This window comes from Ipomoea nil, unplaced genomic scaffold, assembly GCF_001879475.1.
Source record: "Ipomoea nil cultivar Tokyo-kokei standard unplaced genomic scaffold, Asagao_1.1 scaffold2826, whole genome shotgun sequence".
In the NCBI taxonomy this organism is placed as follows: domain Eukaryota; kingdom Viridiplantae; phylum Streptophyta; class Magnoliopsida; order Solanales; family Convolvulaceae; genus Ipomoea; species Ipomoea nil.
The window spans coordinates 3986936-4014208 of NW_017619254.1; the positions used below are offsets into that span (position 1 = coordinate 3986936).

The 27273-nt window shown below is 36.7% G+C and overlaps 5 protein-coding genes across 13 annotated transcripts; 1 reads left to right on the forward strand and 4 right to left on the reverse strand.

Moving 5' to 3' along the window:
- Positions 1-1648: 1648 nt before the first annotated feature.
- Positions 1649-6816, forward strand: LOC109159003 (ABSCISIC ACID-INSENSITIVE 5-like protein 2). 4 transcript variants are annotated; one of them, XR_002050482.1, is made up of 5 exons: positions 1650-1825; positions 1922-2911; positions 3042-3113; positions 5412-5597; positions 6459-6816. XR_002050482.1 is itself a non-coding variant. In XM_019306966.1 (3 exons), the coding sequence occupies exons 1-3, from the start codon at positions 2090-2092 to the stop codon at positions 6537-6539; spliced, it is 975 nt and encodes a 324-aa protein (XP_019162511.1). In that variant the 5' UTR covers positions 1649-2089; the 3' UTR covers positions 6540-6816. The 4 variants fall into 4 exon arrangements, 1 of the variants encoding a protein (XP_019162511.1); XR_002050483.1 differs by having other exon boundaries at positions 1650-1801; XR_002050481.1 differs by having other exon boundaries at positions 1649-2911.
- A 275-nt stretch (positions 6817-7091) lies between these two features.
- On the reverse strand, positions 7092-11648 carry LOC109159002 (protein ZINC INDUCED FACILITATOR-LIKE 1-like). Of its 2 annotated transcripts, XM_019306965.1 has the most exons (18): positions 11420-11646; positions 10509-10549; positions 10234-10294; positions 10051-10153; positions 9795-9897; positions 9621-9674; positions 9437-9499; positions 9234-9283; positions 9046-9121; positions 8909-8948; positions 8748-8878; positions 8489-8576; positions 8300-8385; positions 8099-8206; positions 7917-7961; positions 7749-7837; positions 7620-7663; positions 7092-7335 (listed from the first exon to the last, which is right to left on the reverse strand). In XM_019306965.1, exons 1-18 carry the CDS (start codon positions 11565-11567, stop codon positions 7232-7234), a joined length of 1434 nt encoding a protein of 477 aa, XP_019162510.1. In that variant the 5' UTR covers positions 11568-11646; the 3' UTR covers positions 7092-7231. The 2 variants fall into 2 exon arrangements, with proteins under 2 accessions (XP_019162510.1, XP_019162509.1); XM_019306964.1 differs by having other exon boundaries at positions 8748-8948; positions 11420-11648.
- Positions 11649-14757: 3109 nt separating this feature from the next.
- On the reverse strand, positions 14758-17037 carry LOC109159006. The gene is made up of 3 exons (XM_019306973.1): positions 16544-17037; positions 16148-16272; positions 14758-15119 (listed from the first exon to the last, which is right to left on the reverse strand). The coding sequence occupies exons 1-3, from the start codon at positions 16932-16934 to the stop codon at positions 14916-14918; spliced, it is 720 nt and encodes a 239-aa protein (XP_019162518.1). The 5' UTR covers positions 16935-17037; the 3' UTR covers positions 14758-14915.
- Positions 17038-18844: 1807 nt separating this feature from the next.
- LOC109158767 (UDP-glycosyltransferase 73C3-like) lies at positions 18845-20368 on the reverse strand. The gene has a single exon (XM_019306663.1). It carries the CDS (start codon positions 20366-20368, stop codon positions 18845-18847), a length of 1524 nt encoding a protein of 507 aa, XP_019162208.1.
- A 1517-nt stretch (positions 20369-21885) lies between these two features.
- LOC109159005 (KHG/KDPG aldolase-like) lies at positions 21886-27003 on the reverse strand. 5 transcript variants are annotated; one of them, XM_019306971.1, is made up of 10 exons: positions 26768-27003; positions 26561-26615; positions 25025-25060; positions 24875-24919; positions 24381-24464; positions 24049-24114; positions 23662-23700; positions 23273-23372; positions 22817-22967; positions 21886-22377 (listed from the first exon to the last, which is right to left on the reverse strand). In XM_019306971.1, the coding sequence occupies exons 1-10, from the start codon at positions 26971-26973 to the stop codon at positions 22362-22364; spliced, it is 798 nt and encodes a 265-aa protein (XP_019162516.1). In that variant the 5' UTR covers positions 26974-27003; the 3' UTR covers positions 21886-22361. The 5 variants fall into 5 exon arrangements, with proteins under 5 accessions (XP_019162516.1, XP_019162514.1, XP_019162512.1 ...); XM_019306969.1 differs by having other exon boundaries at positions 21886-22380; XM_019306967.1 differs by having other exon boundaries at positions 21886-22759.
- Between the last annotated feature and the right edge of the window lie 270 nt (positions 27004-27273).

Genomic DNA, 27273 nt, shown 5'->3' on the forward strand with positions numbered 1-27273 from the left:
ATTAAAGACTAGCTATTGTTGGAGGGAAATGGGAATACTAAACTTTAATAATTCTAGTGTTTTTTTTTTTCTTTCCTTTTTTGAAGCATACTGATTATTATAAAATAAGTTTGTGAATATTCCCTAAATAGTAAATAGGGGCATACCAATGTTAAAGCGTAGCATAAGTTTGAAAAATATTTAAATTAAAATTTATGTTGTCCATCATAAACTATTATTGCTAAAAAACATTAAGGAACTATTTGGTTCAATGAATGCTTTTATATAATGTATTTTTTCAAAATTTTACATAATCTAAAAAATTTAGGAAAATAAGATTTTCATTAAAAAAAAAAAAAAAAAAAAAAAAAAAAAAAAAACTAAAAAACGTCAAACCTTGTAAATTGTAATATAGTGGCATGAAGTGGCTCTTTCAAATTGGATGTCATGAGTTTGAGCAATTGAGTATACTATGTACTAAGGGAATAAATATATGTTATTGTATCTTCAAAAAAAAAAATGTTATTGTAAAAAATAAAATACATTTGGCAAAAGTTTCACACTTTGTATCTTCTAAGGAACTAAAATTAATTATGGATCCGACAAACACAGCTCATCAGATATAAATTGTGTTTTTAGCATTGCTAATTAAATGAATACTATTGACTAATAGTATTCAAAAAAGCATTGCTAATTAAATAATAATCATCATCGTACTAATTTATACTCCGTATTTGTTTTGCTAAGTCATAATTCTCTTAAATGATTTTGATTCAATATCTACATGGAATGGTTATCATTAATTGTCGCGTACGTGCCCTTAACGAGTACTAATTTATAAATTGATCCCACAAGATTTATTACTTTATTTACAAGATTTAGACAAAAAGTTTATTTTTTAAAAAAATATTGCCTTGCGGTCTTCATAATATGGAAGAAGGCAACAAGCGTTTTGTCTTTGTTTTCTTTTGAAAGAAAATGACATTTTAATCATGATTAGTATTTTGATGGAAAAAAAAAAGTTACAAGTTAAAATATAAAAAGAACATGGAGAAGACGATATAAATATATGATAATAATAACGGATCACGATTAAAATTCTTAAAATGTATCAATAATACATGTAACCATCGAATATACAAACACTTATTAAAACTAATAATTAATCAATATAACCAATAACTTTATGGTCCAATGGTTCTAAGTTGCTCCCCTATGTAGGAGGTGGTGAGTTCGAGCATATAGTAGCTCACTAGCTTGTATATGTGGGTAACCACTTCTATTATAATAATATAAATAATTAATCAATACATTATAAAAATAACTATAAAATTGCGATTAATAAAATATTAATAGAATGCTTTCATTAGGATTAAAATTGATAGTACGGGTTGTGGGGGGTGTAGGCGAATAATATAATTAAATGAATACATTATAAAATAACAATAAAATTGCGATTAATAAAATATTAATAGAATGCTTTCATTAGGATTAAAATTGATAGTACGGGTTGTGGGGGGTGTAGGCGAATAATATAATTAAATGAAAGTGGTGGAAGCAAAATTTTCTAGAGAGAATAGAATGTCGGTCTGCTTTAATGCTTCGAAATCCAATATTTTCATTTTTATTTTTATATACTTAAAAAAAAAAATTAAAAAAAACGAATTAACTCAGTTACTCACTCAATTAGCTCGCCCCCAGTTTAACAGAGCAGAGAATGGTTTCACTTTCTGGGCTTTTTGTTGTGTTCTGAGGGAATGCTGGAGCTCCACTGATATCCATGCAAATTCCAACCGCCGCTGCCATTCTCTTACACAATAAGGTTCTTCGCGTTCTTCTGCTAAATGTACCTCTCGTTCTATTTCTCTATGTATATACACATATTGATTTGTTTTTGCTTCAATATATGAATTTATGTTTCTCGATGATTGCGAGCGTATAGGTTTGTTAAGGAATGAATGCCTCGTTTGTGTTGGGCGTAGAGCTCTGAGTTTTGAGCTTTGCGCTTTGCTCATTGAAGTGATTGGAGTTTGAAGGGGTTTTGGGTTAATTGATTTTAGATAGATTTGATTTAGGGGGTTGGGGGTTGGGGGGTGGGGAGAAGATAGGTATGGGATCTCAGGGTGACGGTGGTGGGAGTGGTGGAGCCCACACTCATACTCAAGACTCCCAATCGAGTGGATTGGTTAGGCAGGGCTCACTCTACAGCCTCACTCTTGATGAGGTTGAGCATCAATTAGGGCATTTGGGGAAGCCTCTTAGCAGCATGAATCTTGATGAGCTTCTCAAGACTGTATGGACTGCTGAGGCCAGTCAAGGGGAGGGGGGAACTGATTTTGGAGTGGCCCAGCCCGGTTCTGGGGCCTCTCTGTGCCATGACTCCAGCCTCCCGCTATCTGGGGATCTTAGCAAGAAGACTGTTGATGAGGTGTGGCAGGATATTCAGCAGGGGCAGAAGAGGAGTGACCTTGATAGGAAAGCTACTCTGGGTGAGATGACGCTGGAGGACTTCTTGGTTAAGGCTGGGATAGTAGCTGAGTCATCACCGGGAAAGAAAGATTTGGCAGATTCGATGGTGTTGCTAGAGCAGAATGCGGTACAGCAGCCAACTCAATGGACGCATTATCAGATCCCAACAATTCATCAGTCACAGCAGCAGCCACCACCTCCACAGCAACAACTGCCAAATATGCTGCCTGTTTTTGTGACAGGCCAGCCTCTACCTGTTGTACCAAACCCAATCATGGATACAAGTTATCCCGACACACAGGTGGCCATGTCTCCAACTATGATGGGAACACTATCGGACACACAAGCACCTGGAAGAAAGCGAACTGCCCCAGACACTGTGGTTGAGAAAAGTGCTGAAAGGAGGCAGAAAAGGATGATTAAAAACAGGGAGTCTGCAGCTCGGTCACGAGCAAGGAAGCAGGTGAGTTTTAAATGTCTTGAGGAAGCAGCCCATTTCAACTTGTCTTAAACCCAGAAGAAGACAAAGGGAGAGAGAAATCCTGATTAAATTTCTTATGTTGCCATAAAATATTATTCCATTGATGTGACAGGCTTACACCCATGAGCTGGAGAACAAGGTTTCTCTTTTAGAAGAAGAGAATGAAAGGCTTAAAAAACAGAAGGTATGCTTCTGCACTGCAACTTCAGTCATAAATGCATGGTACCAGTGAGTTCGATGCATGCCTGAATTTATTGTTTTGTGTTACAAGTACTGATTTTAAATGCCTTTGCCTGCATTGTTGTCTTTCAGTCATAGACAATATCCAGATGCAAATACTTGGCTTATCATATAGGTGGATAGCCCTTTAATATTTCAAAAGAAAATCACTTAACATGAAGCAGTTGGCTGAAACACAAGGTCATAATGTCCTACAAAGTATAAGTTATTAATGTATAGAAAACTTGTTCCTTGTACTTAGGCAGAGACATGGAAACATGACTCTTCTTGTACTGTTGTGTAACACTAACAGGACACATTCATTCTGCATACTGAAAATCTAAAATGGAAACAAATAGGATCGGTTATTAAAAAGTTACTCACTCTGTCCCAAGATATGCACATATCTTATTGGTGTTCCACAACACTACCCCAAAATTGAATTGTAATCGAATCCTTTCAGAGATTGATTGGAAAGAGACAATTGAAGAAAATTTTAGTGAAGATCCTTAACATTAGAGATAGCAGTGGGAGTGGGGATGAGTGGATGACACACTCAAGGGTGGTTGGCCAAGGGCCATGGTGGTAATCCTCGTCGATAATGAAGTGAGGCTCATCCTTGCCCTTTATGTCTCAAGCATCGTGAGAGGCACTAGAAATGAAGGATTGGATGGAGTAAATTCCAAAGAAGCTGAGGAGATAGATGGAGGCAATGAGGAAAACAATAGCGGTGAGTTCAGAGAGAGTGGCGGAGTGGAGAGGGGTAGAATTGTGGATATTGTTGTGCTAGTGGTGGAGGAAGTAGTTGGCGACGGAGAAGATGGTGAATAAATTGGTGTTAGTCAAGTAGAGAGTAAGCAGGAGAGCATCAATGGCCTTAAAGGGTAAGAGGCGAAGACGAGGTGGAGCGAGAATTATAGTTGAGTGAAGGCTAAGAACTCCATGTTGAAAGACATTGTTTTAGTAGAAGCCTCATGTATGATAGGCTTGAATTTGGGCAACTTAAGACAAGTAAATTGAGTTTGAGCCTTATAAAGCTGCTGATAGCCAACACACTGATACAAATGAAGTTTACAATCCCATTAACAACACTCCATATTTAGGCTAATTCATAATCTACTTGTTAGAATGTTAGTATATATATCATTTGACAGTGAAAGGAGCAATATGAAAGAATCCAAAATTCCATCCAAACAAACTAAAAATCGTAACCCATGAAGCAAATAATAAAACAATACATCTACTAGAAATCAAGAAAGTGATCATTGATAGGTAACAAGTCCATTCTTCATATCTGATACTATTTTAATCTAGCTCATATCAACAGAGTAATCAAGTACAGAGTAATAAATAAATAACTAAACACTTGAAAGCAATATTATTAGAATTAGCCGTAGGATGGAGAAACTATAGCCATATTCCATCTTGAATTTGATCCTAGAATATACAAAAGCTTAGCACATACATTACATGCAAAGGACACTTTTGGCTTTCTTTTTGGGTTAATATATGAAGTATATATCACAATGTTCTAATCAAGCAAATGCTATATTCAAATTAGAATGATAGAGAAATTGCAGATATTCATGCCTGACTTCTGAAGAATGCTAAGATAATCAGAATCGAGGTGATTGGTTTGAGATGATATAATAATTACTGAGAAGAGATCTTGAGGTTGAGATTAAGGCAGACAAGGCAGTGCTATTCTAGGGATCTGATTTTCGAGAGCCTTGGGCTAACACATGAGATTTAGTGATTCATAGCTCTTTCTCTGCCTGTATAATCACAAATTACCAATTCAAAATTTGCATTTCTCAATTTCTTGTGAGGGGTTCTAAGACTTCTACTGAGAAAAATCTGTAAATGCAAGAGACCTGAAGGAGAGAGGTGTTGGTTTTTGGTCTGTTCCAGTCTTTTGTGAAACCCCGACAGAAGCGCTTCTACCAAGTTTCTGCAAAGTTGGGTACTTCCCTCCAGTGTAATAAAGAGCTTTCAATTGAGGGTAACGAGAGAAGCACTAAAGCCTGAAGGAGAGGGTGAAACTCTGGGGTGGAGGGGACAGGGGCAGAAGGTCTGAATTTTTTATTTTTTATTTTTTTGCTTAAAATATATCCACAAAACAACATCATTTTGGGGATATATTTAAAAAAAATATAAAAAAAAATTCTGTGGGGGCCCCACCACCCCCACATCTCTGCCCCTGGACAAAGATTGGCTGCTGCCAAAGCCTTTTGTTGATGGTGGTGGTGGTGGTCTAAAACAGGTTTGGGAGATCTTCGACGGATGTCCATGTGAGAATATCCTGACTAAGAGGGGACAAAAGATTTTGATCGAGAGAGAATGGAAGGAGTAGAAGGAAAGTATCAATTGGTCAAACCTTCAGCTGAATTTACTTCTTTGACCTTTCATTTGATGGCAATTCCACAGAATCAGTGGAGGACTAAATTGGGTAAGTTTTGCATAGTCAAGGATGTAATTTGGTAAATTGGTAAACCATGACTAGTTTGGGAATTATGGCATTGTCAAGGGACCATTTTGAGAATTAACTCTATTAAAATATAGGACTTGATATGGCAAGCACATAGAAAGATTTGGCATTCTAATATATTTTTGAGGATAAAAAAGTTGCTTTCATTCATGCCTGTCTACATGTTTGTTTCCTGTTTTCCTTCCCCTTTCTGTTTCCTCAAGTAATTAAACAACTTCTTTAGCCTATCATAGTATCATTTAAAGGTTTATCATTCTAGTTTTGTCCACTTTCTGTTACATATTCTGTCTGAAAAGTGAGAAACGGCACAAGTTGTTCTTGCTTCTAAAACTATTTCTGAATTTACTAGGATATTGACAGATGACATTCAGAAACAGCTCTTTTTATTGTTTTAATGTGTGGAACTGTGTGTTGGGCTATGAATCTCAGTTGAGGCAAATGTGCTACTGTGAAACGTTTCCATTGGAAAGAACTTCTTCTGTTACCTTCGTGTACATATATGCATATATAAACATAGATGTCGACCTCCGTATTGGCTTGCAAGAAAACTTGATGGTCAAGTTGGGACTGAATTAAATGGAACATTAATTCATCTACTCTTTGGAGTTCAACCACAAGTATGCTCTTGCGCTAGAAACATCTTTCTGAAAGCAACCCCAACATGCTTACATGATATGATATGAATGTCTGCTGTAATTGCACAATTTGGAACTGGCTGCTATATTCTTCATATGATGTTATTCAATTACTTCACTCTGATCCTCATGATTTTTCACTGCTACATTCACTAATGTCTTGATTATAATATGGTTTATTTTGCAGGAGAAGGAGAAGGTGCTGCCTTATGTTCCACCTCCAGAGCCCAAATATCAGCTGCGCAGAACAAGCTCAGCCCCTTTCTGACAACTGGATTCGTGAATGATAACAGTATAGATGCATAGAATTCTTGTGTCACTAAAACAACTTTCATAAAGTAGTGTTCCTCCTCCTTACACCCCTTGTACCTGCCTGGACAACTGCTGTGAGATTTGCGTTGGATCGTCCTCTGGAGCCTGCCTTCGTTGGTTTCACCTTTGGCTTTCCCTGCCTTTCTCTTGATTAGTTTCTTTCTTGTATGCACATTATATAGTTTAAAACTTAAAGATCATAGTTTTGCTAGCTCTTTTCTTCTTATTGCAAATGCTTTGTAGGATCAAATTCCTCCCTCCTGTATAACATACTGCTTATTACCTTTGTAGTAGAACTTTGCCATATATGAAAGTTTTGGAAGCTATTTTGACAAGTTTACCCTTTTTTGTTTTTGGTTAAATATGGTTTACATCAAGTGTTTACTGCAGGGACTGAGTATTTCTGTATTTGCTTTGGCAAGCTGTTTATCATCCTCTCCTTGGGGATATTAAAATTCAAATTTATATTAAAATATAAAATAATTATTTTACATGGAAATTAGAATATACCCAAAAAAATTAAATAAATAAAAAAAAACACAGCCCCAGAGACATTGAGGATGGTTTACTAATTACTATATGATAATGTACCATAAATTCTAAGATAGAATGAAGTATGGTTGTACCCAGAACTCAAAATGTAAAGTATCAGCACTTGATAGTGTCTTCTGGCAGTTGGAGAAAAGGCCTGAAGGTCAAAATTAAGCCTACTACTTCAACAACATTCAACATGAAGAAAACAATCTGATCACCTGCATAAACAACACAGTATTTTGCAATCTCTCAGTAAATACAAGGTTTTTAAGGTGGAAACAAGTTATTTACAAAAAAAAAAAAAAAAAAAAAAAAAACAATGTTTTTGCCTTTGGACAACCCAACCAAGGTTGTCAGACTTGGTTTGATAAGCGCAAGATTACAAGTTCGACTCTTCTCAGTGAGAGCGGCCTATTAGCTTTTCCCCTCAGATAGTGGCTGCAGGTTTGCCTTGTTACTAGACTATTAAATACGCGAAAGCAATATTAGTGAAACACTCTACCTGGCAAAAAACTTGCATCCTGGCGCGCTTGAGCCCAAGAAAATCTAAAAGCATTAAAGACCACAACTTACTCACAATGAATAGTAATATGCAGAAGAAAACGGAAAAGGAAGAAACAGAACTACTCACATTGCACCTCCAGCTGCAGGGCCAATGGCTTTGAAAAGAGACGTTGCAGACATAGAAATGCCGTTAGCTGCACCTCTTTGTTCCTGGGACTGGAATTCGCCTTCTTTATTAAATCCTACTTTAGAGAAAGAAGAAGAAAAATACACATCTTGGCGAGTAAGAGCTTACCACAGCCCTATTCTGTATAAGGAATAATCCCGTCGTAATGGATACCTGCTCATAGATGTAGAGTAAGGGACAATTTATTGAGTTCTCAGATTCTAAAACACATCAAAAGTTTGTCCTCGAGAACAAGACATTACATGAAAGAGAATAGGTAACTGAACGTTTTAAGGTCTTGGAAAACTTACAGACAACACATTCTTTAACAAGGAAGCACAATTAAGCACAATGAAGAGGCAGAGACCCGATAACAGAGCAATGTAGGTGTAACTGAACAGCAAAGGTATGCTTAATACCTGCAAATGAAAGCAATGCAGCAAAGAAATCCGGTAACTAATTGAAACGAAAAAGAGATTCAATATCTCACTTCAATATAATCAGAGACTTACTGCTCCAATGCGAGAAACCATGATTGTTCCCATAGTTCTCTCCACTAATGGGTATAGGAATAGTTGAAAAAGCAACAGACCCATGCCTGGTAGATCAAGAGAAACAAAAAAAAGGGTATTTACTAACAAAGATTTGGGTTTCGGAAAAAAAAAAAAAAAAAAAACGATTTTTGAGCTTCATCTTTATACCAGTGACGGAAAGAACTTCACCAACATCTGAAGTTGTATACTCTAACCCCCCATTCTTTATAGGACTAACAGCCCACAAGGAGAATATCTGAGGAAATAACGAGTCAAAGCCAATGCATAAGTAGCCAAAAGGGGAACAATATACTACTGAGTTGAGCAATTAATACCAAGACACGATAACTTTATGGGGTTGGCCATGTCCCATTTACGGTGTGAATAGAAGAAAGATTAAAGAATAGAGAGCTTTCGTATGAATTACCTCTGTGTAGGCTATATCGTGAAGTTGAAAGATGCAGTAGACCATAATCGAAGACATTAAAGGCCAATTTTTTAATAGGCTCTTTTGAGATTGGGAAACTTTGTTATTCCGAGGTACATTAGACTCATCTACCACGCCCTCTATAGCATAATGAGAATCACTTTGTTCCACGTCTTTTGAACTATGGTTGTGCAGTGTTTCCTGCAACGGTATAGAATTTGTCAGCAGACAAAATCCCGGGTTTCATATTATGTGTAAGAACAACAGAACAAATAATTTAGTTTATACGATAAAATACCGGAAGCCAACAAGTGAAGACCAATACAACCAACGCTAGAAGTGAGATCACAAGACAAGGTAAGAAATAGGGGAATCTGAAAAATCAAAAGTGATTGTAGAATTGTTAGGTATCATCTAGACTAGAATCTCGTCTCCCCCGTTTAAACCCTTATGTGAAAGTTGTACACCCAAGAAGATATCGCTAACCTTCCAAAAAGGCCTTCTTTAGAAAATATATCGGGATACTTGTCTGCAGGCTATAATAAGATTAATATCAGCAAAAGTTATCAGCAAACATAAGAGCAACGCTATGAGTATTCATTCTCTTTACATGAATACCCGTCAATCTGAAATGCTGCAAAAACAACCTAGGATTTTGGCATTTAGAGATCTCCCTCACACTATTGTACCTGTGCAAGAAAACCCCCGAGAGATGGACCAATTACCAAGCCTATGCCCCATGCCGTGCTTATCTACAAAATAAATTTAAAAAATTTAAAAATAAGAACAGTAGTAATAGTTAATATTTGAAAAACAAGCTTCGGATTATAGAAGATATACAAAAAAGATCGAGGGCCGAGTAAATAATCTTACTACAGACATGCCCAAAGCTTGGTATTCTTTGCGGCAAATTTCTGCAGCATATGCCTGGATCATCACGAGCATATATAGATATCACAGGTTAGAAGTGTAACTACTGCCAACACTTATTAAACAATACGAAAGTGAGTATCAAATCAAATGGGATGTTAAATTCACGAGACATACCCTCATTGGACCGAGTATTCCACACAAACTTCCTAGAAGAAACCTTGTAGAAATTGCCATCCAAAAGTTTATACTAAGGCCAAAAAGCGCATTGAAGATTGCCCTGTAGTTATTACCATTAAGAGCTAGTAAAAGAAGAGAAAGCAACAAAAATACAAAAAGGACGACGGGCATCAAAACTAAGCTAATATCGGAATAACTATAATTTTTATCCAACAGGAACACACTACAAAACTGAATCCCCAGCTCTACTAACACTGCAGCTGTGCCGAATATTACAACTGGTCGACGGCCCCACCGATCAGCCACCATTCCCCAAAGAAGGGATGTCAAAGCTCTTCCAACCATGTATGAAGATCCTTGAAAAAAATATTCAGGCATAAAAAAATAAGTAATTGCACAATATTATTTTATGGAAATAGTGTGCAAAGAATCTAACCTACAAACCCAGCATAAAAACCAATATCTTCTTCTTTTTCTGCTACGTTAAAATCCTTGATCTGCAGGAAATCAAGATGACAATACTGAAGTTGCTAAACTAATTTGATGCATAAAGAACACACTGTAAAACTGACAATCTTGTAAGATGTGACATTCTACAATAACTAGCATCACTAATATCTCCAGACTACACAGTATTGTGTATGTTTCATATGTACTGGAAGTCGATAGGTGTTAATTTAATTTTTAGTACAGTTTAGTAGAAGGATGTACCATAAAATACAGGAAAGGAAAGAGCGATGAGATTGGCAAAGCTGTAGAGGAACACAATAGAAAAGAATGCATTAGAATGCAATTAAATCAAGAAAAATAATTAATACACTTGGTGCTTAAAGACCAATAAGAAAGAATCTATATATTTTTGCCATTTCCCTTTCACAGCTTTACATGCATACAAAAAGTTTAGACCTAGGGGTAACCCTAGCCAAGTTTGTCAGGCTATTGACTTGGTAAATGGTAACTACATGGTTGCAAGTTCGACTCTCAACGGGAGTGGTCTATTGGCCTTCCTTGTTCGAGCTGATCGGCTAGGTTGGTTTACCTCTTGTGATCCTTTACCAACTAAGGTCACAAGCGGCCTCAGGTAAGGTAGGGTACAATTACCTGGTCACCCAAAAAAAAGTTTAGGCCTAAGAAGCTTGACAATTATTAACTACAACCAGGCTAGACAGAATCACCTGAGAGAGCGCCTGCATGGGCAGCTCAGTTGATCATAAGGGTGAAGTTTGGAGAGAATGATCGGCGATTGAGTCTCACTATGTGGGAGCAACCTTTCAAAGTGAGGGGCTCCTTGTGCGCAGTAAAGGCAACTGTGGTTCAGCTGAGTTACCATAATTTACATCATCCTAGATGCTCTATTCGGAATTACCACTTACCACTCGGTAAATTTAGCATACAATAGTTGAGGTGAGCTTATGTATGTTCTAAGACCAAATTAGCTATGGTTAAAAACGAGTTTGTAAATTTTGAATCGAGGGTCCACCATTAATGCACCTATCAACCTTAAGAAGAAAACGATGGAAGCCTACAACACCTGGGTTACGTTCCTCAAATCTCATTTACATTGACATATACATACATACATAGAGAGAGAGAGAGAGAGAGAGAGAGAGAGAGAGAGAGACCAGCACAGAGTGTGATAACGCCGACGAAGAAGAGATGCTTAAACGGGATTCCGGCATTGGAACGCTTCATCCGTTGAATATTGCAACCCGGGCAGAATTCCCAATATTCCTCTTCACTCTTCAACAAACAAGTCCTCACCTCCGCCATTTTCCTGCACCTCAGCTTCAATTCAATTCTTCTCCCACGCCCACAAATTTGCTTTTACTCTTTCACTCTTCAACTTTATCAACACGTACTAGCTTAAATAAATATATTTACACACACAACTTTATACTTTCTAAACTATATATATATATTTAGTGGACAGAATGATATATATATTATATATAAAAGAAAAAATCTTGACTTCATTAACAACTCAGCTGTCAGGCCAGCACCAAAGATTGAACCTTTTCTTTTGAAGAAAAACCTCCGTACTAAGTAAGATGCGTCGCCCTCAACTCTCACCGCTAATTGATACAACATAAATGAGAATCTCCAGATAACCCAGACAGAGTTCCAGTGTGCGGGTGGAGCATTTAATTTGCATTGGTCCCAGAAATGAGAAATGATGAATGGCATGGGAACCACAAATTACTTACTGCGCCAATTTTGATTATTTAATTTTTGGTGTGGTAACAAACACGACTTCCACATGCTGCCAATGCCATGCATCTTTCTTTGTCGCCTTCTTCTTCAATTACTTAGCTTCCAATAATACGGAGTAGTAATCATTAGTCAATTTTGGTTGGTTGCTAATTTCTGGACGCATGGCACCATGCACCAACGTCCACATTAAACCACATTTCATATTTCTAAAGTAATACGGAGTAGTAATCATTAGTCACTTTACAAACCATGATAAGTAGTATGATAAACATGTATAATGTATACATGTGATTTTCTATCTCATTACTTCAGGTTTTATCACTTTTAAGAATGTCATCAAACTGTTCATAAGATCAGACTAATTTCATTATCTGAAGCTTTATATTAATGCATAAAAGTGTCTTCTTTAATTAACTGATGCTATCCTTTGTTCACAAATTCATCACATAATCTGTGCTTTAAGCGAATATAATCTGGCAACTAAATTTGATAAGATTGTAAATAAAACTGGTTTGAAGAAGTATTTTGTATATAATCAGCTGACAGCTAATTTACTAAATATTTTTCTACAATCTGCTAATACTATAAACTAATCAAATCCACTAACACAATCAGCTAACAAGTAACAACTATTAACTAAAAGCCATTTACCAAATACCCCCTAATCTTTTAACTGTGAGGGGTACACGCATTCACAATTATATATTCTACTTCCTTTTTAAATTATTAGTATTAAATACATAACTGTACCTCATCGAATTCTTCCTCATTTGCTTTGGATTCTAATTAACTTAGAATTTTGATCCTTCTATAGAATATAAAGCAACTTTAAAAAGAAGTATTAATTAATAATTAATAAAGCACAATCATCAATAATAGAGTAAATACCTAAAATGGTCCTTCGACTATAGTTAAATTCACAAATTGGTTCTCGACTTTCAATTTCAACCAATTAAGTCCTTAACTTTGCAATTTTGACACGATTTGGTCCTCCATCTATTTGACCGTTTGTTGACCGCGATCTTTGAGGATATATATATATGTAGTTTCACGTGCAAAGCTCAAGAGAATGCTCTTGGAGGTGACATCGTTGTTTCGGAGGGGGAAGTGCTTCTCCGCTTGCTGCTTGGGGATCACGAGCCGGTTCAGCTTAGAGAACGCTCTTGGAGGTGACAACGCCGTTTTGGAGGGGGGAAGTGCTTCTCCGCTTGCTGCTTGGGGATCCCGAGCCGGTTCAGCTTGCCTACATCGCTTGGAGTCACGGCTTTTTCGAAGAGCCACTCCAGGGACTTCGGCGATCTATATATCTATCAAAAGCTATAATCTCTCCGGCATGGGGTGTAGCGCCGACAGTGGATTCAAATCTAACAGTGCGGTCTAGAAATGCAACCGGAACCTTAAAAAACCGACGATGGACTATGAAATTACATATATATCCTAAAAAAGCGCAGTCAACAAACAGTCAAATAGACAAAGGACCAAATTGTGTTAAAATTGCAAAGTTAAGGACTTAATTGGTTGAAATTAAAAGTCGAGGACCAATTTGTGAATTTAGCTATGGTCGAGGGACCATTTTGGGTATTTACTCTTAATAATATTCATAACAGCAAAAGTATTATGAATGATCTTTCCAAACAGCAATTTTATAAAGGAAAAAAGCGTCAAATTGGCCCCCTAAGTCGAGTAGATAGTGCAATGGGATCCCCTAAGTGAAAAAGCTCCATTCAGGTCCCCTAAACTTGTAAAATTGTTCAATTAAGTCCAAGTTGACTTGTTTATCAGGTTAAATGCATACGGTATTGACACGTGTCCTTATTTTTTTTTTTTATTAAAAATATTATTTATTATAAATTAATTAAAATAATAATACTAATTATTAAAAAGAATTAATAAAAAAAAAATAACTGTGGCCGTCCACACTGTCGATTTACTACTGACGTGTCGATTATTTTACTAAAAATTATTTAAAAAAAATATATATTTTAATACTTTCAAATAAAATAAAATAAACACCTTCATCTCCGGCTTAGAGACAAAGACGTGTTCTTCATCTCCCGTTGGAGATGAGGATTTTTTTTAAAAATTTATTTTATTTAAAATTTTAAAATAAATTTTAAAAAATAATTTGTAATAGAATGATCAACACAACACATCAATGATAACCAGAGCAATATGTAAATTTAGGTTTAATTGCATAATTATGAAATATTCAAGGGTCCCAATTACATTTTTTTTTTAATTGAATGACCTAATTTTATTTTTGTGTGTAATTCAACATTACAAAGTAATGAAGTATAGTTAGATAGCCTATTTATTGAAATGATAAAGAAAAAGTTATAATTAATATATTTTTTTGCATAAAATAAAAATTAGGAATACCTAATCCTATCTTTGTTGGTCTAGCCTGGTGCCAACTACCAATAAAAAGCTTATAGGAAGCTTGTTTGTAACAGACAACCAAGAGAACATCATTTTCCATTATGCAATAGAAAACCAAGAGACCACCATATCCCATTATGCATGGCTGATATGATCCTCTGCAAGTTTTGGCAGTTAATGAGTTCTCACGAGTTTTTGTCTAATGAATGTATTCATAAATCTCCAGCTAAATTCACACAAATTTCTCTGTTATTTTCACTAAATTAACCAATGTAAGTGAAATCACATGGGGGAGCACAATTCAAAGAGTAAGAAGAAGTAAACTTCTGAGCAGAACAACATGCATTAACTCTGAACATTAATTAAACTCTGAATTAATGCTACAGATCAAATATAAACCGTCTCCACTATCCTAAACCCGACAATCTATATGCTTGGGACCCCTCAAATGCGATCTATAATGAATGTATAAGAAAATGCTATGCACAGCTGCAGTTATCAAAAGGGGTAGAAAGAGCAAAGACAAGCCTAAAGATCTTTCCATATGTTAAAATCAGTTTTAGAGCCACTATGATTAACTACACTATCTTGGCACCCTAAGAAGAATGTACTTCGCACGGGATCGATGTTTACTAGAGCATGAGCAGTTCCACTGGGGCTAGCTGCAACAGCAACCTCATCTGCACCAAGTTTCACCTCAGCATACCCTTTTTTAAGGGCATTATTTTCCAGCTGCAAATAAAGAATACGAGCTTAGCATCAAATCTAGGCAAAAGATGAAAAGAAAGGCTTATAGAATCTTTAATAGAACAATCTTATCATTCCTTTACGTTCTCGTGTTTTCATTTGCATGCATTGCAGACTATCAGAGGGAAAGATGGGACCAGATATCAACACTAAAGCAATATCCAAGCTTAAACTATAACTTGCAAACCACTTCAAAGTTTCTTGGAATTAGAATATCAATCAATATCATGATGTCTATTGAATTCTTTCATAGTTATAGTTCAAAGTAATGTTTAGTGCCAACACATCACATCACTTTCTTCTATGATTCTCCTGCAATTATACACTTAGAGAACTCCACAGAAGTGGATGAGGAATGTAATATGGAGCACTTGTTTGAAGCATATGCCATCTCTCCAACAAATTAGACAAATTAATTGAGTGAGTTTCAACTATTTCCTGCATTCTCACCTCGAGTATAATATTACACAGAAATCAAGTTCAACAGAGAAAACAGACAGTTTCTCATACAAGTTGCACCAAAAGAAAACTCTCCAGCATCTCAACAATATACATCATTGGTGCCAAATGCAAATTAAAGTTAATCAGTTCAGGAAAGAGTTAATACCATCTAGGGTCATCCGAGTATAGTAGTTTTGCCACATTTAGTCCTAAACTTTTAAATTAACCACCCATGGTCCTTCGACTTTCAAATTGTTAGCATCCGTAGTCCAAGTTAACCACCCATGGTCCTTCAACTTTCAAAATTTAACCAGCCGCGGTCCTCCTGGAAGGACCATGGGTGGTTAAAATTTGATAGTTGAAGGACCATGGGTGGTTAACTTGAACCACGGATGGTAACAATATGAAAGTCGAAGGACCATGGATGGTGAATTTGAAAGTGTAGGACTTAACGTGTCAAAAACACTATACTCGAAGGACACTAGATTGTATTAACTCGTTCAGGAAATTATAAATTGCAGAGTACAACGGGGTCTGAGCAATTACAGGTAGGAATTAAAGAAACAGCATACCCTGAATATCATTTTAGACCCCCAAATGACAAATGTCTCATTACATGTATGGTGCCTATGGTTTCCCCTTGTGCCACCAGGTTTGATCTCACCCAAATGAACTGAAGCACAACTTGTTGCTCCCCCTGTATAAAATGGCAAGTTATAGAGCACTTAACAGGCATAACTCAACTAGTTAACTTGACACTAAAATCAACCTATACTGCATTTTGAACATAGAATTCAAGACAGTTCTTTAATCTCTCAAGTGTTCAACCACTTCAAGCAATCATTAGAAAGAACAACAGCATAAACGAAAGCACCTTTCTACTGAATTCTGATACATTTTCAAAACGAAATCCTATTTAATTCGGTAACTAAGCAGGGTGAATATGACAAAGAAGAAGAAGCAGAGACCTGAAATATGAGCATCTAGGGCAAGCGAGATGGGATTCAGCAGCCATCCACGCTTGTCTTTGGCAATAAGTGAAGAAGAAGCAGAGAATCGCGCTAAATTGGCAAAATGGTCATCGTCAGGTGACCAGTCCGCACGCTGCCCCAACTCAGATCCAGATTCCGATCCTCCTCCGAGTGGAAAATGAGTGGAGGGTCGTCGTAATCGGAGGGAGACCCAGGTCAGAAAAAGGAAAAGCGAGAGCAGGAATGGGAAAGCGTGAGGCTTCTTTAGGAACGACTTGGCTGAACTCAATAGTGTGGCTGGAGCTTGGCCGCCGCCGCTGACGGTGGAGCTGGGCAGTTGGTGGTGGTTGATGGCGGTGGAAAACGACGTTCTCCTAGGATTAGCCATTAATCGATCTCTCTTCCTTTCCACATTCTCCCTCACAATCGAGTTTATGAGACCTGGCACTGAACCATGGTGTTGGTGTGAATTTCGAGTGTGATTTCACAATTTGATTGATTTAAAACTGTATTTTATAAAATATAAATACTACTCCATAATATTTTACAAACAAAATACTAATAAAATAAGGGAAAATGACATTTTTTTCCCCTGAGTTATATACTTATAGCACTTTTTTCCCCTCAATTATTTAGGTAAGTATATTAACCCCCTCAATTATTCTAAAAGTGGTGTTTTTTCCCCCTGATATATTAAATTGACATTTCTATCCTTAAAGTAAACATTTTATTTATTTTACTTCTCCAACAAATTATTGCGTATACGTAGCGATGACCACGGTTTGGTTTGAACTGAACCGGACACTAAAGCAATCGAATTAAAAGTATCCGGTTATGATTCAGATTTAAAACCCAATATTTAGATGTCAATTTATTAAAATTATGTATAAAAAAGTTGAATCTTGAACCGTAAACCGGCGGTTCCGGATCCGGTTCACGATTTTGAACTGTCTTTATTTTAAAATTTTAGTTTTTATTTTAAAATAGTCTAAATTCAACAATAAAAGTATTTTATTTTTTTCAGTTCGGAACATGAACAGTCCGTTCCGGTTCACGATTTTAATAAACTCTAAATATCGGGTTTCGATTCAAAATTGTAATTGAAATATTTCGGTTTGGTTGCTATAGTGTTTGTTTGGTTTGAACCAAATTATGGTCATAATTTATTGGAGAAAAAAATAAATGAATTATTTATTTTAAGGGTAAATATGTCCATTTAACATTTCAGGGGGAAAAATAGTCACTTCAATAATTCAGGAGAGAAAAATGCTCAGGGGGAAAAAGTACCATTTTCTCATAAAATAATAAAAATATAATAAAATCAATTTAAAAGCATGAAAAATCCGCCATAAGAGATATTACATAATAAAATATATAAATCACAATATTGAAAGCATGAAGAATTATTTTGAAAATGTTATAAATATTATTATTATGGTATTATAACACAACCTTTCATTTGTCTTATATTTATTCCATTTATGTTATAGAAAATGAAGAGTTGTATTGATGTATATATATATATTCATGTTCAAGGCTTAATGAAAGGGTGATGGTGTGTTCTTAAGCTCTACATCTTGAGTTTTTACATTTTCCCTACCTCTTTACATTTTATTATTTTGCATACAATCTACCGGCAATTACCGTACAACTATCATGTGAAAACTAAGCTAACTAGAATGCCAAATTACATAAGAGAAAAAAAGGTCAAAAGAGAAAATAAAATTAGGAAAAGCTGAATGTTAGAGCATCTCCAACCGTTGTGATTTTTGATGAGTTTTTGTAAGAGCCCGTGCATATTTTGTAATTTTAGAAAATTTTGTTTGCTCGGTAAAAATGGGTTTTTGGAACCGTGCGCGGGAGAAGGCAAGAGAGAGAAACTATGCGCGTTTCGCGCAAAATCAAGCCGGGGGCGCCAGCTTAAGCATATATATTTTAAATGGCAAATCAATTTTTTTTCTCTCTTTTATTTTTCTCTTTCACTCTTCCCTTTTCTAATCACACCTACAAAAACTCCTCAATTAAAAAAAAAAAAAAAAAAAAAACTTCACTATTATAAATGCTCTAAATACGACTTTTTGATAATTTATTTATTTATTTATTTCAAAGTAACAAAAGTGTCCTCAGCAATATAATAAAATAAAGCAAATAATTAAACATTCATATTGATTTGATAGATAAATGCCGCTGCGCTGCAGGGCATGGTGAATATTTAATTTACTGATGAAATAGAGAATTCTGAAGCATGAATCTGCCCCCTTAAATTTGTCGCACAATGATATATGACGATGATGAGTCTCATATCTTTGTAGCGCCAAACGCGGAAACTGCTTGAATTAAAGCCATCAAGTTGCAATGAGAAGAACCACCTTTTTGGACTGCCTTCTTAGCCTTTTCTCCCAACTCTTTCACTTTCCTCCTCCTCTCCTTCCCTGCTTCTTTATCCATTAGCTTATCTATGCCTTCCTTGATCTCCTCATACTTCGCCACTACTATGTTCTCCTTGTCTTCACTCCCATCCCAATTAACCGGCACATTCACCCCTAGGCTCACCCCAATTCCGAGCACTTCCACCACCAGCTTCTCGTTCAAAAACTGTTCAGCAAACAGTGGCCATGTCAGCATTGGCACCCCGAAAGAGACGGCTTCCATTACCGAATTCCACCCGCAGTGTGTCAAGAATCCTCCGACCGAGGGGTGCTGCAGGATGAGCAACTGCGGGGCCCACTCCCGGATCAGCACCCCTCTCCCTTTGTTCCTTTCCTCGAACCCGGTGCTCACGTTCCAATCCTCAAACGCATCAAGATGCATGTCTTTCTTCCCCAACACCCAAATAAACGGCCGTTTCGAAGACTCCAAACCTACAGCCAGTTCCGTCATCTGACGTGGCGTGAGCCTAGCGAAACTTCCCAGGCTAACATATATCGTCGATCCTGCCTCCTGCAAGTCCAGCCACTTCATCACTACGTCGTCATCATTCTTCTTGTCGGCTGCTGCCGACGTGGCACTACCTCTCAGCGCCTGGTCTTCGTGTTCTTGATTGCATAACCACACGGGGCCCACGCACCACACTCTCCCTCCGTACATCTCAACATAATCCGGCTCCAGTTCATCGAAGCTATTGACAATGGCGCCGTACGCGGCGTTCACCGTCTGCCGGAGCTTTTCCGCCACCAGTTTCGCGATATCGCTGTTCAAAACAGTGGGGTCAAACGCGACGCCTTTGACCTGTGCTTTGCAAACTTGTACGTTGTGCGGTACGTCGGGGACAGTGAACATCTCCGTTTCGGATTTCACTCCCCCGAGAATCCCGGAATCCGTTATTTTGTTAGCGCAGCAGTAGGAGAAACAAGACGAGACGTTGAACACAATCCTGGGGATGTTAAGCCCCTCCGCGATCTCCGCGGTCCACGTCAGCAGCATGTCGGAGACTATGCAGCTCGCCGGCGGCTCGCACCGCTTCATCGCCTCCTCCACCTGGGGGCGCAGCATGCCGACGGCGGCGAGAAAGTTCATGTCGAGGTTTTTCCCTTTGGGGACCAAGTCGGCGTTCTCGCAGCCTTCCGGCAACCCGGCTTCTTTGCAGGGAAACCGGAGCTCCAGCTCCCGGATGTCGAAGCCGCGTTGGCGGTCGCGGTGGAGCATGGAGCGGAAGCGGTCGGCGTTGACGGGGGTGGTGAGGATGGTAACCATGACGCCGTCACAGCGTGCTAGCATCCTGGCAACATCGATCACGGGGAGCATATGGCTTTGCGCCATCATGGGAAACACAATGAAATGCAGCAGCTGCCCACGGGATTGGTTCCTCGTTATCGCCGCCATGGCCGCCGGTCGAATTCAATATATATATATAGATGTTATAATTCAAAGCAATATATATTGCATGCACAACTACTACAGATCGAATGTCTATATATATATATATGAGATGAGATGGGAGAACGTGTTTTGTCCCACATGCATCCACCAAATTAAACATACTATATTATACTGTCTAATACGGCCTGGCCTGTCCGTCTTGATTAAATTTCTAAAAGTATGTGTACGTATATATTAGTATATTGTGAGCAAGTATATATATTGTTGGTTTGTTAACCTTTAATTTTGAGCACGAGGTCCAACACAATTGGAAACAGATTAGATTGTCGAAAAATATTAAAGACACTCGGAATAATCTCTTCAATCCTCATGTGTATATTGAAATTTCTTCACCTCTTTACAGTCACTTAGAAAGCCTTTTTATAGCAGTCCGTGTGACCGTTGGACTCAGTCTCGTCATTAATATATTTAATGAGCTAAATAATAAACAATAAATGCCTTAATTACACCCTAATCATTAATCCGGCTCCTTGCCCGCTTCCATGACGTGTCTCATAATGGTCGGACTATCTAGAATCTTCATCTTCCAGCTACCTTCTGCCGACTCCTTCTATCACTCGGCCTCAGCTCGCTTCTCCACTTAGTTCGTCCTGACTAACTAACCCTCTCTTCCGACTCCTTTATCCTATCAAATAGCCTCGTCCGACTCCTCATTCTGCTCCCGATCAGCTCCAGGATGTCTCTTTCATTCGATCAGCTGTAGGCTACCTCTATTCGTTTCTCCACAGGGTGCCTTCTCACCCGATCGACTAAAGGTTGCCCCTTTCACTCGCTCAACTCCTTAGGACCAATTCCGAAAGTCTTCCTGCAGGATGACCCCTCGAAGTTGAGGATTTTAGCAAGATCAACATTAATCATTTTGAGCCTTGGTTAGACATATCCCCTCTTTCTCCTGGTAACTCCTGACTCGTAACCCGTTCACTTGCTACTCCGCTCGGATCGTTCACCCACCCAGTCTTCGGGTATATATATATATATATATATATATATATATATATATATATATATATATATATATATATATATATATAACAAAACTTGTGTGAAACTGTTTCATGGATCCTTGTATGTGAAATGGGTCGGATCAAAATAAAATGTAATACTTATACTAACAAATGTGATACTAAATCAAAAATAAAACGTTTATTATTTATATGAGAAAATGTATTTTTTTTTTTACATTTTGATGTAAAAGTATTATATTACATTTTCATTAAAAGTATTACATTTTTCTTTATAAATCTTAATTTAGTATTACATTTGCATATTAACTCGACATAACTCCACTTGTCTCACGAAAAAAGATCCATAAAACGACCTCACATAAGTGTGATTCATATAAAATCATTTTTTGCGAACCCTTGATGCAGTATATTTTGCATTGTTACGTATTACAGAGTGCAATTATAGAGATCTACAAACGTTAACTAATTACCAAATTGAAATATTTCTAGAAATCATACTAAAATTATAATTAGTATTACATTTTAAAATACTTGAAAGTACATACAATCACAATCTCATATAAAGTGACGATAAATATGTTACTAAGAAAAAATATGTGCAACATTCCAAAGGCATACCCCGAAATATGCTGAGCTAAAAAGCATGTACGTATAAAAGAGGTGGCCAAGTAGATGAGCATAATGTTCGTATTTAAAAATTCACGAGTTTGATTCTTGTCAATTACTTCTTGGTTAAGCTCGTCAAATAAAATTTACCTAGTGCAATTTATCTCTGGTATGTAGTTTGCGAGCTGTTACATAGGAACGGACTTTATCATCTGGAGAAGAGAACAGCTAAAGAACCCCAGGAGAACAGCTGCAAAGCAAAAATGCTATTTGGTGATTAGCCATTACAGTCTACTCTTCAGGACTGAACCATTTTGCTTTCACAATTCTGTCATCAGGGCTCACTATAAGAACTCAAAATGGTTCTAGTGACCGCTTCTCCTGCATTATAATATACTGTTTCCTTTAAGATGAACCATAAAATTGATAAAGTTTGTACCATGGCAAGTTTTTGGGTGCTGGAGGAAGACAAGAGAAAGGGGAGGGGGGGGGGGGGGGGGGGGTGCATATGGTCGTATTTAAGCGCAAGAAAATATATATCCATCACGCATAGGAACAACTGCAATGAATTTGATGTCCCCATCTAGGATATGTTTCTCGTAAATTGCATGCAATTGTTTCAGTCTTTGCGGAGGCCAGTAAAGGGCCAAGTCCAGCAATTGGTGGCTAGGAAATTGTTGGCAGAGGCCAGTGAAGGGCCAAGTCCAACACCCTGCCTCTCGAAAAAGTAGCGGTACAAGGAAATAAAGGTAAGCGTTTGATCCTAGAACAGACAATAGATGAAAAGAATAATGTGACAAGTGAATACACACATCCTGACCTTTTTACAGCTTCTTTTCCCTGCAGAGCTGCACGGGAGGCTAGTTGATGTACTACATCGAAATTACGTAGGCTCATTGCCTTCTTATCGAATATAGCATCTGACAAAACAACTGCCGATGCTCCCTGAGCAATATATTCCCCGACTAAATCTGAATTATTATAGCACAGTTATCAATCTCTCCGTCAGAAGGCTTAGAAGACAACTGTTGTACAAATTACAAACTGAAGAATATGCAAAAGAGAGATACTAATAAGTAATAACACAATATTACTTCCCCCATTCCCGTATATGCAATCAATGATGACAATCACTTTGCTAATAACAAACCTAAAACGGTAAAACCATTTCTCATTTCCCCAAAAACAAGATAAAACTTTTAGATACCAAGACTGAAATCTAAAAGCAAAACAGTAAGACATGGCTTATGAGTGATAAACCTTTTACATAACCAACCTATCGTTATCCCCTGAGATGCTACCATTGGAATATGAGAGAATGGCCTTTTCAATGCCGAAATATACTTAGTTCCTCCCAATGCTGAGACAGGATATACCTATTGCAGACCAAAAAGGACAATTTCAAAATGAGCACACGAGGAATTTGAAATTTTAAAATGTAATATCCACTGTCAAAGAAAACAAAAGAAGTTACTCATTTGGAACAAAAAGAACAACATTTTAAACAATGAATATTATATTTATATCACAACCATAAAATAAAAAATGACGAATGGATATTGTAAATTAAGGTTTGACAGCAAAGATAGACAAACTATGCATAAAAGCTAACGGGAACCAAAACTCTCTCTCATTCTGAAAATTTGGGAAATTTTCATAACTGACCTTGACAATCTTGGCACCCATACTGAAGGCAGATAATATCTGCAACATCATGCAATTAATTCTATAAGTCTCTTCTGCCATTTGTCTCATCTTAGAGCAGTTGCTATATAAGTTATAGAACAATAACAATCTCAAGAATATCTGAGAAAAGGGGCTACGCCCCTTTATTAAGATGGGGATTGGAGTTAGCAATCCCAATGCTCGTGAAGGCCTCTACTAGTTCAAATGTCCTTGGACGAAAAAGATAGATACCCATTGCTACAAAATTCAAATCCAATGGGTAGAAATGATTTTTCTAATGTCATATCAATGGAACAAAGATAGTTGCCACTTGCCAGTCCGGATAAAGCAAAGAGAGGAAAATACATTATACGGTTATACCCCTACCTCTGTTGGGGTCATTGCTCCAGGTATATACAGAGCCTCATCTCCTGAAAGACCAACTAGAATGTCCTGAGATAGAGAAAAGTGGTTCAGAATATATTTATGAAAAAATAAGCGATCCTACGCTCATAAGTATATTCAAAAGTTCTACCGCAGCACTAATAGCCAGAAGATATTCAAAGTTATTTCCATCCAAGCCATTCAGACTAAAGAACAATTTATGTCCAGAATTATAAAATAGTAATAATAATTATGTGAATACAGATTGAAATGGAAATAGATTAAACAACAAAGACTTGATAGGCAATATTATTACTCAAGCTTCAACTATATACCTTCACTAATACAGGACTCATAAGAAACTTGGCTCCAAACTCACTCGCATCTTTGGCATCTTTTGCACACAATACAGTTCCAATCTGCAAAAGTAGCACTTCTTTACTAGGTACCATCTGGTCCTTATTCTTTTCCCCTTTCATGAAATAGATGACAGGAAAAAAAAAAAAAAAAAAAACTAAAAATCAATAGATCAATTACACCCATGCTTTCGATACCTTGCATCAAGAGTCAAATAACAACTTTACAAATGTTGAATTGTTTCAGTCATGTATTACCTATGGAAACATTGAGATTTACTAACAAAAGGTTTGGTAATTATGCACTTATTTGATTATGTAAAAGCAAGCATTGATGCTCACAACCGGATTCCAGACAAAAAAATGCAGTGTAAAAGGCCTAGCTTTGAATAGTGAGGCATTCTTAGTTTGGATTAATAAGAAGCAAACACAAAAATAATGCAATAAAAAAGAATGGCTAGTAGAATGCTTACTCCTATAGTTTTTGTGGGATAACAATGGACTAATTTTCTTAATACCTGCATGGAAGAATTGAGATGTACGGGAGTGGTCAAACAGCTTTGTAGTAGTATTTTTCAGCATCCAAGAAAACCAAAAGCATGTTACCATGTGTTTACAAGTACCTCAAACACACCTGGAGTTGACACTACAATTTCCAGCTGCAATCAAGAAATATTATTTATTAGAAGGCCTTAAAAGTGGATTTAGTTCACCTGCCAAAAAGTACTCCATAGTAAAGAAAGGCCAAGTTAGGTAACAACAACTTCCCCGTTCCTCAGGTTGCAAAATAGCATGGTTGCCCTTCAGAGAGGCTTTAAGGCATTAACTGTTCGGTTGACCCTTTTAGGACTAAATTCACTAAATGCAAAATCTTTACTTGAAATTTATGTTTCCCCTTACGTCTTGAATTTCATCACTCAACAGTCAACACCACCTATATTAGTTAGCCAGTTTGGTGTAATCAGCAAGGTTTGAGGTGGCTGCAAGAGAAACACTATTTAGATTAACCTTCAGCAAGTGATCAGTAGTGACTATGTCATATACACTCTTCCCTAGTCCTAATCATCTTTCTCACACAAATAACTTATAAATCTCCTGAAAGTCCACCCTTTATCTCCTACTCTTTAACTCTACAAGAGCATCTTGTAAAATAAAATAAAAAGCAAAAGATTTCATGTTTATTAATTCATGTAGCAAAATCTCCAATCTATCATTTCTAAAATAGACAAGGATCGCCTAGATGATAGACATACTTAATTACATGGTCATCAAGATTAAATAAGGACAACCTTGGAATATTTCCCTTGCATTCAAATGTGACTAAAGTAGAAAGATGAGAGGAAAGAGGCCACTTCCATTAAAAAATGAGGTGGGTTAGTGATTATAATCCCTTCATTAACATGAAAATGCAGGAAATAGGGGTCTTAACTCTTAAGTAAGAGGCACCAAAAACAATGTAATTCAATTCCGGGAAAATTGCATTTTTGTCCTTAAGTTATACCCGTAATACAGACTTGGCCCCAAGTTATATACGTGACCATCTTTTAACCTTAAATTATGGGAGAAGTGAAGTTATACATGAAATGGCGATTTTTGTCCTCGGGACTATTTCTGTCACCATTATGTCAATTAATAAAGTGAAGGATTTGATTCTTTAAGACTAAACTCGCCACTTTAGGCATAACTTAGGGATCAAAAGATGATCACTTATATAACTCAGGACACTAAGGTCCTGTTTGGTAAATGGCTGTTAGTTGTTAGTTGATTGGGTTAATTAGATGTATAACTAGTTGATAATATTAGCTGATTGTACAAAAGTGTTTGGTAAATTAGTTGTTAACTGATAGCTGTTTGGTATAATTTCTTTTTTCAAAAAGCTAATTGAAAAAGTTTTTTTGAGTAGCTTTTTTAATTTTAGTAGGTTAGAGTTACAAAAAACTAATTAACCAAACACTTATAATGATTTTTTAACAAGTCAAACAACCAATAGTGATCAAATAAGCTAAAATTGGCCGGCTAACTATTTGATCAAAGAGGGCCTAAATGTGTAACACCGTATAAGTGGATGACAAAAATACAATTTTCCCTTCAACTCTCCATGAAAACAACCTTTCCTGCCTGAATTATCTGCAAAATACTTCAAAGGAAGTAAAACTCACCACGGAGATTCCAGCATCAAGTGCAGCAAGCGCAGCTTCCATGGCCACTTCTGCACTAAAAGAAGATACCCCAATGTTTCGCGAAAGCATGAGAAACTCTACCAACAAATTTCAATTAAACCAAAAAAAAAAAAAAAAAAAAAAAAAAAAAAAAAGACAGAAAGAAGGGGAAAAGGAGACAGAGTTCAATTTACAGATTGGGGTTACCTTGGAGCACGGAGACACGCAATGACTCCAGAATTTTGGATATCTAGCAACGCTTTATCGGAGACACTGTTACTAAGAGTGTTAAGGGAGACAGAGTTCAATTTACACTTAGACGTAATCTTCCTTTCTCTTGTTGATGCTGATGAAGAGAAAATCCGAGTCATTTGAGAAAGAGGAAGCGGTAGACTACAGCTCCCAACTGCCATTGTTAACTTTTCCTTTTGAGGATAGATGACAATGATTATATTTATCTCAAGACTTGCTAGTGAAAAAGAAAAAAAAAAATGATAATTATATCTAACTTTTTAAAATTTTGTAAAAATTTTAGAGAATTATATTCAATTATCCATAAAATTATTTTGACAAATTAATATCAAACATTTATATTTTATTAACAGTTATTATTATTTATTACTAATACATTTTTATCTAACATGATTTTCTTAAGTTTGCACACAAGTTATTTAAAAACAACAACAATATCATTTTTTTTTTTAAAAAAAAAA

Excerpts from the sequence above, each read along its gene's own strand:
- LOC109159003 (XM_019306966.1), top strand. The coding sequence starts at position 2,090 with ATGGGATCTCAGGGTGACGGTGGTGGGAGTGGTGGAGCCCACACTCAT. Across the intron at positions 2,912-3,041 it reads GGTCACGAGCAAGGAAGCAG|GCTTACACCCATGAGCTGGA; the intron begins GTGAGTTTTAAA and ends TTGATGTGACAG. Across the intron at positions 3,114-6,458 it reads AAAGGCTTAAAAAACAGAAG|GAGAAGGAGAAGGTGCTGCC; the intron begins GTATGCTTCTGC and ends TTTATTTTGCAG.
- LOC109159002 (XM_019306964.1), bottom strand. The coding sequence starts at position 11,567 with ATGGCGGAGGTGAGGACTTGTTTGTTGAAGAGTGAAGAGGAATATTGG. Across the intron at positions 9,675-9,794 it reads GAATACTCGGTCCAATGAGG|GCATATGCTGCAGAAATTTG; the intron begins GTATGTCTCGTG and ends GTGATGATCCAG. Across the intron at positions 9,284-9,436 it reads TCGGGGGTTTTCTTGCACAG|CCTGCAGACAAGTATCCCGA; the intron begins GTACAATAGTGT and ends ATCTTATTATAG.
- LOC109159006 (XM_019306973.1), bottom strand. The coding sequence starts at position 16,934 with ATGGCTAATCCTAGGAGAACGTCGTTTTCCACCGCCATCAACCACCAC. Across the intron at positions 16,273-16,543 it reads CCTAGATGCTCATATTTCAG|GGGGAGCAACAAGTTGTGCT; the intron begins GTCTCTGCTTCT and ends CATTTTATACAG. Across the intron at positions 15,120-16,147 it reads GGTCTAAAATGATATTCAGG|CTGGAAAATAATGCCCTTAA; the intron begins GTATGCTGTTTC and ends CTTTATTTGCAG.
- LOC109158767 (XM_019306663.1), bottom strand. The coding sequence starts at position 20,368 with ATGGCGGCGATAACGAGGAACCAATCCCGTGGGCAGCTGCTGCATTTC.
- LOC109159005 (XM_019306967.1), bottom strand. The coding sequence starts at position 26,973 with ATGGCAGTTGGGAGCTGTAGTCTACCGCTTCCTCTTTCTCAAATGACT. Across the intron at positions 25,061-26,560 it reads TTGATGCTGGAATCTCCGTG|CTGGAAATTGTAGTGTCAAC; the intron begins GTGAGTTTTACT and ends TCTTGATTGCAG. Across the intron at positions 23,373-23,661 it reads TGGGTGCCAAGATTGTCAAG|GTATATCCTGTCTCAGCATT; the intron begins GTCAGTTATGAA and ends GGTCTGCAATAG.